A 12013-nucleotide genomic window follows, 5' to 3' on the forward strand; every position below is an offset into this window, starting at 1 on the left:
CATTTTGATAGTCTTTCCATTCAACATTTCTTTAGTGCTCATGAATAAAACATACATTTAGTGTGTCTTTGATCAGTTGACTGGGCGAGTTGCGGTGGTGTTTAAGCAGTAAGTTAAATGAAAGTGATGTACTGTATGAGCTGACTGCTGAGCTATGACTCATTGTGGGTTTTTGCAGCTTGAAAGCAGTAATTCACTAACTGTGCTCCAAACTCAAGTCCAGACTGGATTAATGCACTGCTCACAGCTCATGTCCCCACCACAACACATCTCATCCTCTCAGCAAAGAGCAGCGAGGATGATGGTCAAGGTCGTGGTTATGTGTATCAGAGCAGAATATTCCAGCAGAGTTTGATGGCCAGAGCAGCTTTAAAAAAGACAAACGGAAAGGCTGTGTGGCAGTGTGTCATGGTGGTCGCCTTTAAATCAAGTGACTTGACACGTGCAGAACGTTTAGTCTCACCCAGAAGGTCACAGTCAGGACTGGAGTCGTCTAATATGCAAGTTCAAAAAAACAAATGCAAACTGAAACGTTTCTATTGTGTGTTTTTTCCCCAGGACAGTGAGGTTGAAAAGTCTGAGAACGAAATGGTCAAGTTAAACATTTTCATGGAATATGCTAAAATTGAAAGCTTAAGGTTAACAAAAACTTCTAACAGTAAGGATGAAATACTTTGAGACCAAGGACCAGACAACAGAAGAATAACATAACCTTCTCACGAATTCTCTGGATGTCACATTAGTGTCTTTGGATCACAGACATTCTGTTTCTTTTTATTTGCAATATGAAGCTATGAGCTAAAAAAAAAGTGTGCAAACATTTGCCTGCTAACACAATAATGCAGGCCACAGGCAATTCAGCTGGAGAAAAGGAAAATGTTGTCCTCCACTTGCGTTCTAATTTGTAACTCCTTCGTACAAACGCGAGTGGAGACGGGTTGGAGGTGTGTCAATAAGGAGAGCAGAGGCTTCAGAGTAGCAGAGGAGTCACCAAACAGCATGTTTGTTTTGGTTTGGGCTGATGTTCCAGGGCGACATCTACTGGATCAAAAAGTTGCACATTATTCCTTTAAAATGTTGATTTTCTTTAATCTCTTCTGTGGTTTTGATCCTCTAAACCCCTTCGTCAGATTTCGTGAAGGCATATCTGTCATCTCAGCAAACATTTTTAAACTCAGTTGATGGCTGACACTTCCAGTGCAAATAAAGAAAGGATGGGATGTTGGAATGACAAAGACAATCAGTAAATACATAAATGACAAAACTCTGTGTGTGTAATCATAACTTTTGCGGAGAGACAAGTTTCCATTCGCGTGGAATGACCTTTCTGCACTCGGCAGTTCTGTAGTTAGACCCCACCCTGGGTGATGCTTTGGATTTCCATCCGTTCCCTGCTGAGATTCCAGACACTTTCCAAAACCCAGAAACAGACCAACTCCCTACTCAGCGCTGCCAAATGCTGTCATACTTGTGCTGCTACTGTCGAGCTCTGGCGTCCGCCTCAGAGTGAGTTATTCTCAGAGCATGTGCTGCCGTCAGTGTGTTTGCAGAAAATGACTAAAGGGCTTTTTGTTGCTCACTTGCCCGAGCTGTTACACTCGGTCCTGTATTCCCCACATCTTCAGGCCAGTGCTTATGTTTTAGTGTTAGTGTTCCTGTTCACCTCTTTTTTTACTTTAAAATGATAAGAGCCTTTCCTGAGTGCCATCCAATTTTCTCCCCTTAAGTAGTTTGTCAGTTTTGAAGTGCCTGTCTGCTTTGTATAACGCACTCTGACTTCTTTGTTTGCATCATTGCTCGGCCCCAGAGGAAGCAGAACATTTCTTTTTTTCCCCTAATGAAATGGTGTTTTGATTTGTGTGTCCTTCGTGTTGCTTTCTCACATTCTAAACGTCTCAGAGTTGATTTCAGTCTCTGATGGAAATTTCAACCAGACACTTCACAGTGGACCAAACACAAAGAAACTGAAATGTTATCCAGCGGTACAAAAAGTCCCAAATAGAGATTTTGAATGAGAGATTTTGGGAGAAAAAAATAATTTCAGAACTTAACACAGACACAAACAAACACACACTTGCTGTTTTACAGTCACAGTACTGATGATAGAGTTATAATGAGAAATGTGTCCACTCCCAAGAACAGTATTTCTAATCAAACAGAGATCTTAGATTAACATCACTCTTCTACAAGTTGTCAGAGAGCCCAGTGCTGCAAACACCAGTGACCCGGGTGCAGCTCACCCTGGGGAGGTCAGCAGACCAAGTCAAGCTACTCCACATCAACAGACAAGGCTTGATATGAAATCATTACTATCGCCACGATCTATAAGTCAGGACTTAACAGGCCGATAGACAGATGTGTTGTTGACGACATCCTTCATATCAACTGTTGAGTCTGTTGCCTTCACAGAGCGAATTAGCAAAACACCTTCATATTGAAAATGGCGACAATGTTTTGAAATGTACTTTTATAATGCAGACACTCAGTTAGTAACTCAGTTATTTTCTGATATGAGAAACTGTGACTCGTTAATTCATTTCAGTAAGTTGCCCATCATTGCAAAAGCAGTAACTTTAAGGATGATAAGAAATACCAGGAATCGACGTAGGAACAAAAACCCTCAATCCAGTGGAAATACGTGACATTCCCACTTCCCACAACAACACCCGGTTTTAACACTGGCACAGAATACAAAGTAGCTTTTAAAGCAATATATCCCCTGTTTTAAAAAGGTCCATACCTTGAAGTGGTAAACAGGCCATAGATGAGAGGGTTCTTCTTGTCTTTCCCATGGAGGATAAAGATGTCCTCTGGAATGACAGAAAGAAGGACAAGAGGGAGACATCAAAGAAGGGAAATAGAGGGGGGTGTAAAACATTAGTTAAGCCAGTGGATATCTTGACAGTGTCTGAACTCCTGGAGAAGTTTTCATTAGAGCTGCACAGGTTTGTGTTTGTGTGTGTGTGTGTGTGTGCATCAATCAATGTGACTGTGTGACTAATAGCGGCAGGCATGCTGGCAGCATGGCTGACTGGCTGCCTGTAATGAATCTGTAGCCATTAATAACCAGCCTCAGCAGGAGAGCTGAGCGCCGAGTCCACCGCAGGAGAACAACACCTGCTGTCACACAACAAACTAACACTACGCCCCAGTGTTCACTCTTCATATGAATCACAGCGGATCACAACATTTGATACACTTTTCTCACTTTGCTGTTGAACACACTGTGGTCCCTCATGCAGCGTAATCAGGCACAGTGTAAATTTGCTTCATTCCATCTGTCTGTATTTAAAAACTCATACGATGATTTTTTTATATGATTATACATCATGCACCAACTGCCTGATGCTGGCATTGCAGCGTTGATAAATTAAAATAACACCTCTTGGCTCAAAAGCAAAAATACAGAAGAGAACACAGCCAGGAGTGTAATGAATCAATCCACTGCAACACTAAAAATAGTATGCGAATACAAATTAATATCCAAAGTGGTTCCATCAAAGGCATCCTGCAGAGTTTTGACCGTTGTTGCCCCTCATAGCTCATGTTCTTGCGTCTCAAATTCATTTGTGTCTTGGCATTAATTGTCTTCCATGCAGCTCCATCAATATGTAACAGCTTCTCATCATTTCTGGACAAAACGGAAAAAAACCCCCCAAAAAACCACAAAGCAGTGCCGGAGATGTGTTGCGGATAAAATAATGCTGCTGATCTGCACATACAGCTGTTCACGTCTTGGGCCGATCACTTCCTTTTTTAGAAATGGAAGTGTGGCATCTTCGAAATATTCATTAAATATTAATGAACAGATTGATGTGAAAACAATCAAACAAACAGATGGCAGGAGTCAGGAGACTGAAAATGTCCTCTAAAAGTTTGTAGTTTATAAACTTACTAACACCAGTCATTCATATTTTAACATATGTATGTAACTGTAGCCTGACTGTTTTCTCCTCATCCAGAAGATACAGTCATCCAGTGATAACCTCAAAAGACACTGATCCACCAAACAGTCGAAGCACTGAACTCCACAGCAATCTCAGCTGCACGGATGATTATCACTGAAACGATCACTGATCAAATGAACCGGGCTTTGGGGTCAAGGTTACTCATATCTCAGTCCGGATCCTTAATGTGCAACTAAGGACACAAACAGACTCTTTGATCGCCTCATCAGACACTTCTGTTGTTAATCTGACAAATCAACATGACACTTCATGTGTAGTTCTTGTCATTAAAAGCTTTTGCACTAATGGATGAAAAGTTTGACGTACTATAAGTCATGTTTGCGCAGTTCACCCACCTTCAACAGTTTTGTCCTTGTGATTTTAGAGCTTGATTTAGTTGTCTGCTGTCACAGCAGCAGGCATAGCCCTGCATCTTCTATGGTTATTTAAATCACACTAAATCAAAAGTGTTCCTGTTTTGCACTCCTGTCTCATGTACGAGTCGGGAATGTTTTCATCACCACATCACTCCGAAAGAAAACAGAGCCTTTTGTTTTTCTATGTGGCATTCTGTGATTATCTATAAATACACAACTTGACTTCGCTCCTTTGGTGGGACAAAAAAAAAAAAAAAAAAAAAAAAAAAGAATCTGAAATCTCTTAAAAGATGTTTCTCTCAGAAAGTATTCAGGTTGAAATACAAAAAAAAAAGTTAGGTAACCTTTTCAGCAGCAAAGTTTGGAAAAAGATGTGAACACAAGGTTTGGATTTGCTCTACGTGTCTATTTCTACTCGTCTTTCCTTCTATCCTCTCCTTCTCTTCCTTTTCTTTTCCCTCTTTTCTTGCTCTGCTCTTCTCTCTCCCACGATGAGGCAAAGATATTGCTGTGGTGACAGAGACAGCGAAGCATGTCGGTGCTCTCACATTCCCATCGTTCCTACTGCTTCAGGTGGCCTCCATGGAACTACAGCGCTGCAGGAAGTCTAATCTCATCTCATCAAACCACACACACACAAACCCACACATGTACATGCACAAACACACACACACACACACACACACACACACACACAGCGGCTGATTTCAGTGTGCATTCGCATACAAAAGAGAAATAAAAGCAAGTATGGCCACATGCACACGCCCACACACAAAAGGGTAAAACTGCTGCCAACAAAGCATACACAAGTACTTATAGACACACACACACACACACACACACACACACACACACACACACACACACACACACACACACACACACACACACACACACACACACACACACACACACACACACACACACACACACACACACTCATCAGGCCCCCCCAGGGCAGAGCAGAGAGGACTATGGGTAGTCTACAGCCTGCAGCATTCATCACTCCTCCCTCCCTCCATCCCTAATTTAATATATCACTCCTTCATTATTAACTTTCCGTTGGTCATTCTTCTTCATCACCCCCCCCCCCCCCTCAAATAAAAATGCACATGTCCTGTTTGTGCAGTTACATCTCTCTCTAATTCTGTCCATGTCCTCAATCATATGTTACTGTATTTTACATCTAAAACTTCCTATTTTCTAGCAAGTTGTCTTTTGTACTCCCCTCCTCTGAAGAATGCACCTCCTCGTTCTTCTTCTTTCATTAATCACAAACGCTAGCACACGCCTGTGTCGTCTTCTTTTAAAGTTTTTTTTTTTCTTTGCAGCTTTGCTTTATTACAGGGATGATATATATGCTGTTTGGGGAGCGCTTTCATCTCAAGTTTTTTTTTTTCACAGACAGGATGAGCCGGGGTAAAAATAAGAGCATCGGAAGATTTACATCCCAGCCTGCAGAGATTCAATGCTTTGCAGCCAGCCTGGTGGAAGCCATCTTAGCACTGATCAAAGACAGACTGCTTTTACTGTAATCCTGGTGGGACATATTTATCAGATGACTGGATTGTGATCGAACACAGCTAAATAACTGATAATAATCCTTAATCTAATGTGCACTAAACCTTTAAAATGCATAACAAATCTACAGAGGTGGTCAAAGTGTTGATGCAGTTTTTCTGCAGGGCGCTCGACTGAGCTGAGGAATGGTAAATAAATCCTCACATGCAGAGGTTTACATACAGGTACTTGTTTGGGTACACAGAGAGGGACAAGGATTTTAGTTTTCATTTGCAAACCTCAGAGAAGTGCACAAGAGCCATGTAAGCCCTGATTTGGTCATTTGCAGGTCAAAACAAGTCTAGACGGGTAAATTAAATCCAGATCCACTTGGCTGAATGATGCTGAGATTTCCTCAGATGTCCAACTTTCAAATGTTTAGCAGATGCAATAATGCAGAGCAACAAGACAAACCACTCAAATCAGACCAGTCAAGTATTGAGTTGAAATAACTTCTGGATAAATAAGAAGCTTTAATGTGTTTTCACTGTTACAGTTTACTGAAGAAGAAAACATTTGCTAGGCCAGCCCTGTAGATGTCAATAATTCTAAACATAAGGCTAAAGACCATTGCTGATTCTCAGCAAAAATAATGCTGATGATGATGGGAAACAGTAGTTTGACGGCGTTAGATAATAAACAACATTCTTGCATGATTAGCAACTTTAAGCAGTTCAATTAGCAGGATGAAAAGTTCTGGAAACTTTGACCAACACAATTGAAATTTACTTCAAAAGGGCAAATAATGTCTGCACCAAAGTTCAATTCAGTCTATTTATTTTTAGGTCAAAAGTTTTTTTCCGTTCTATTGGTTTCACATGATTCACCCTCAGGGCCGGCTCAAGTCCCAGTTCATCTGGTAGCTGGTGAGGTGCCAGGTCACTTTCTGAGTACTGCCAATGTGCCCTTGTGCAAGGAATCAAACTCCCAATCACTCTTGTGCGCTCTCTCATTAGCAATGTGTAGCATACCACTCTGACATCTGTCCACTAATGTCTGTCCAAAGGTTCTGTTCATGTTTCGGGCCTATGAGTGTAAGAGTCTCAAAAACAGGATGTAAACTTTTGCGTACTCCATAAGAAACAATCAAGAGGAAAAACAAATCTCAGTTAACTATATTGAACAAAGTGTTAGTAGTTAGAAGTTAATATAGTACTTGTCATGTCAGTTTTACAAACTTGATTCAAACTTTGTCAAACCCTTTGGGGGAAAACTTGGAGTCCCTGTCTTCTGCTTGAAAGTGAACAGTCTCTCTTTCTTCTCAGCACCTCGCTGCGCGTTCAGCTTCTTCATAAAACATAGTTAAACTTTTTCAAGACGCCCACAGAACAACATTTTTCTTTTTCAGACTTTGAAGAAGACGTCGCAGTTATTTACGGCTCTGCTTGGCTCGGCTCAGACTTTCCTCTTATTACTACGTGACAAGTTTTAAATCAGGTCTGATTTGTTCCACCGAGCTTCTCCAGCTCTTGTCTTGCTGTTTGTTTTATTTAACTGATTAGTCTTTAACAGGGGAGGGAAAACAACACACACATGCACACTTAATCACAAACACTAAGATCCATTCACTAGGAACGGATCTTAGTCTCAATGTCATATTCACAAAACATAAAAGCCCAAAGATATTCAGGAGCAAAGAAAAGCCCAAATGTTTGTCCTGCTCACGGCTGTTTGGTTTCGTTTTGTGCCAGAATGTGGAGAGATGCTATCTGGAGCCCCGTTTATCGTAAAGTCCCTGAGAGGAGCAACAACTAAATAGAAAAAAACCCAACAACATTTGCATCCTTGTTGTGCAGAACAGCTCCAGACCATCTGCAGTGAAGTGCATCTGAAGTGAACGAAGTGTTGAGCTGCTAACAGCCCCAGACTGATTTACAGACTTTATTTCCAGGTCATCTATTTTGAAGTCATACGGAGGCCGAATTGTTTGCACAAGGCTGTTGTGATGGTGTAAGGGAATCAGATGCGTTTCGCCATGAGGCCGATATGAGCAAAACAGTTTGATGGTTCACAAAAGCTGACGCAGGAAGGACTGAAGATTTAAAGTTCTTCCATTCATAAATCACAGCCTCTTAACCATGTTGCTGTGACAGGAAACATCTTTGTGTCTTCTTTTCATCCACCCCGTTTATCTTTTTAACCACAACTCTGTCCTCGGGCCACTATCTTGAACAATAAGCCTTCATTCTGAGCTGCTTACTTTTGTCTAAATCCTCCTCTCTCTTTCTTTCGCTCTCCTTATCTGCTCATCAGGTGCTCATCCCACCTCCCTCTCTGCTCAAATCCACCTGGCTGTTGCAGAATCCCTCTGAGAGTCTCTCAATCTCTTTGTTTCTCACTTTCACCGTCACCCCCCCAGTCGCCATCCCTCCACCCGTTATCTCTCCATCCCTCCATCTCCCCGTCCATCTGTCTGTCTGGCCTGTTTTCTCCCGAGGATTGTTCTTGTGTCTTCCTCTCTAAACAAAAAGAGGTAGTGTTCCCCTGAGGGGAGGGGAGATAGTCTTGTCTAGCCCGCAGACCTGCAGCTTCAGCCCCTATCTTCCTCCTCCTCCTAATTGTCTGGCTGTAGCCCCCCCAGGCGACCACCCTTGTCCTCCACATTTTCTGCTGCTCCCTCTTTCCTTCCCTGCCCAGCCAACCTGAAATGCCAAAATCAACCACCTCCTCCCTCCTCCCCCTCCTGGTCACTTTTCTGACCGCAACCCCTGCCTTAATGTCCTTACAGCAAAGTAACACATATAATAGCCCTGCCTCCATCTTGTCTGGTTCTTTAACCCCTTCAGCTATTGGCCCGTTTCCTTCAGTCAAAACATCTTTCTTTCAGCATTACGCATTTCTTCCCCTCCAGCCATCGCCGCTATCCCCATTTTCATGTCGGTTTCAATTTTACCATTAATGTACAGAGAGAGAAATCCATTTGAAGCTGTCTACTCTTCCAAGGTGGCACTCAAGGACATTTTTACCCACACTGCTCTCATAAAAGGCTGTTTTCTTTTTTCAAGATGGAACTGATTTACCAGAAAATCTACTTGAGAAATATAACTCAACATTAAATGTTTTATTTTTTTTGGATAGGCTCCTTCAATTTTATGATTTCCATTTACAAAAGCTTTCTCCACCCATTTAGAAAAAAAATGTTTTCTCTAAACCTCTTCCTTTAACCTCTTTTAAAGGTTGGTAATCTATCCAGCAGGATGTGGCGCAGTGTTACAGTCTGTCAAATGGGAAAATTCTAAATCGATCATTTGCTCCCCTGGGATCTCCTTCCTGATGTTTTCTCCTGCCTCCTCTTCCCTCCCATCACTTTCGATGTCTCCATCTCCCCCCTCCTTCTCTCCCTCCCTGACCCCATTCCACTCCTTCTCTCCCCCTTTGTCTACCTCCCATCAGCCCTCACCCCCTTTTACCCTCACTTCACATTATTAGTCCCTAATACCTTTGGGCGGTAGTGTTTTCTCTCTGTTGCCTTTCTCTCTGCCCATTGGACCAATTTTTTAAATGTCACACTTTTTTATGGTGTTAGCACCAAAACCTTTTTTTACAATGAAGAGAAAGAAAGAAAAAAATACTACCAATAATGATTTAGAAACAAGGCCTGGGTTCGCAAACAAGAATTGGTCTGGAGCCTCTTCATTTATGATACTTTCCAGAGGTCATGTTATCAATGGTAACAGAGACAAAGTGCCACTAGATGCTAAAACCAATTGGAACGTCTGGGTATTAGACGTGATGTTGGGCTGTCAGGCTCAGTAGCTCACAATAAAATAAATTAATGTCACTTCTGGTTTTACAAAAGAAGTTGAACATGAACTGATTTTATACATATTTGAGTGTTAAGTAAACTTCAGTCCAGTCTTTTTATTGTCTCAAAGTGATGCGTCTGCATTTTCCAAACTAGGGCCCAACTGATACGGGATATTTGTGGATGATACCGATGTTAGGGGGAGAAAAAAAATCTGATACTGATATATTGGCCCATGTCTTCCTTAGATCTATGTTCGATCTGTAGAGACAGACTGATGTCGATTTATATATTTATTTATTCGGTTGATCCCTCGAATGAAGTTATCATACACTTGCGGAACAGATAATGATGCTACGATGGTCACTCAACTGTTAATTAACTGTGAATGTGCGTGCATCTCCTCTTGACACTCTGGAGATTGAGGATACTTGATATAATCCATATAGCGCCCTCTGCTGGTGACAGCCAGAACGAGAACTGCTAGTGTAATTCAAGGATAAGAAACGCTCATTCACTGATGAATAGGTCTTGTAATATGGGCGCATCGCTGGGCTTGAAATCAGTCCATACTTAATATTAATCGATTGTTACCATTTATCATCGGCTGGCTGATTCATTGGTCGAACTCTATTCAGAACTTTCCAAATTGTAACATTTTTTTTGCGATTGATCCAACCTGAATTAAGTCAAGAGGAAATTTGGAAGAAGAGAGGAATCGGAAGAGATCCGAACTAACTACTAACATGACTTCAGAAGGGAAGTTGTACCACACACTGGCTCATGTGAAGGTACATGCTGGCTTAGCCTCAGCAATTTCCACCACAGAAGTTTCAACTGACCTTTAAATACCAGCCAGCTTTTCTTCATCATTCACTTAGTTCTGTTTTCTCATTTTCCCCTGTCCTGAAGCCACCATTTTTTCAAAATCCTCTTCTAAATAAGCAATTTCTTCTTTTCCACTCATCTCCTGACCTTCTCTTTTCTCATCGTCTCCCCTCTGCCTCTGGTTTCTTCATCTCTTTCTCCTCCTATTATTTTCTTCTCTTTTCTGGTCAACACCTCGTTCTTTAACCTCTACCCTCCCCTGACTTGTCCCACTTCATTTATTCCCTCTCACCCTTTCCTTTTAATCCCTCCTCCTCCTCATATGGCCACCATCAACAACCTCCTGCTTTCTCCCTGTAACTCTCTCCTCTGTTTCTCCTTCTGATGAACTGGGCTTCCATTCAAGTGTTGTCAAACAAGCTATGATGAATTAGAAAGGCTGAATAGAGGAGTCACAACATGATTTATTCTCTCCCCTATCACAAAACAAGCATTCATACGCACTTTGAAAAAAAAAAAGAAGAGTGTTTTTGTTGATGAGGTAATTACGCAGTAAATATTTGGGAAGCATTTGTCCGATGAATCTGACAGGGTTGGGTCTGATGTATCGGTGATCTATCCTCGGTTTCTACTGTATATAGACTGAGACATCGCCTCATCATTCTCCCTCTGTTATAGCATCTCTCTATAACTCCGTAGTGCCAAAGTAAGCACCACAGGAAAAACTAATGGCCTGAAGATGAGGTAATGTTGCAGATAAAACATTAACTTCCAAGAGAGGTCACACCTGCAGTGCATGAATTCAGCTTTCATCCATCATGAACTTAGCGTCAATATAGAGATTAAGATTTTTTTTAAAGAAAAATAGAAAACATGTTGGACAGTATCAAACATCACTGACGCTGGACAACCTACACAAATAAAACTTTTCAAATTGCCACATGTGTAGCAATAGAGTCTCACTTACCAACCTAGAGCTTCTTCAGTCTTTACCTTGTTGAAACAGATTTGTTTCAAGCAGTTGAAAGACACTTCCCTGAACTATTAAAGACACTTCCCTCTTATCCACTGTAAACCGAAAGGCTGAGAAGATGACCGTTATATTTTTTTCTTCTTCCTGTTCTTGATTGGTTATAGTTTTTTTTTTATCAAGCTTGAAAATGTATCTCATAATCTTCTGCTTTAGCTTTGTTCTCGTGTCTTTTGAAAAAGTAACCCTCAGTATTCAGTTCAGTCCCACGCTTTCTCAGTGACGTCCTTCTTAACACAAATACCTCTCTATTCCATTCCGGCATCAGTGGGTGATGCAGTGACGAGGATAAGGGTGCTGTCTTATGTCTGGAACATTGACTCTAACACACACACACAGACACACACTGAAACAAATGCCCAAAATGCATGAAAATACCTCAGTGTCTCTGGTGTGATGACTCAACGTCAGGCCACAAAGGACTGTGTCTCTCCTGCCCCAAAACCTCATAGCATGACTTTTCTCCACAACAACAACAACCACAACACGGACAGCAGCAGTAAATAGCAGAGAATCCTTCCCTGTG

General features: G+C 41.5%; 1 protein-coding gene across 3 annotated transcripts in view; it reads right to left on the reverse strand.

The window, feature by feature from the left end:
• Positions 1-12013, reverse strand: part of sema3h (sema domain, immunoglobulin domain (Ig), short basic domain, secreted, (semaphorin) 3H) — a 62527-nt gene that overhangs the window by 7235 nt on the left and 43279 nt on the right. For all 3 annotated transcript variants that reach the window (XM_079359100.1, XM_079359099.1, XM_079359101.1), the window contains one exon: positions 2741-2810. In XM_079359100.1, the coding sequence (XP_079215226.1) occupies positions 2741-2810 (70 nt within the window). The remainder of the gene's footprint in view (positions 1-2740; positions 2811-12013) is intronic.

This window comes from Symphodus melops (genome assembly GCF_947650265.1).
Source record: "Symphodus melops genome assembly, chromosome: 13".
NCBI lineage: Eukaryota > Metazoa > Chordata > Actinopteri > Labriformes > Labridae > Symphodus > Symphodus melops.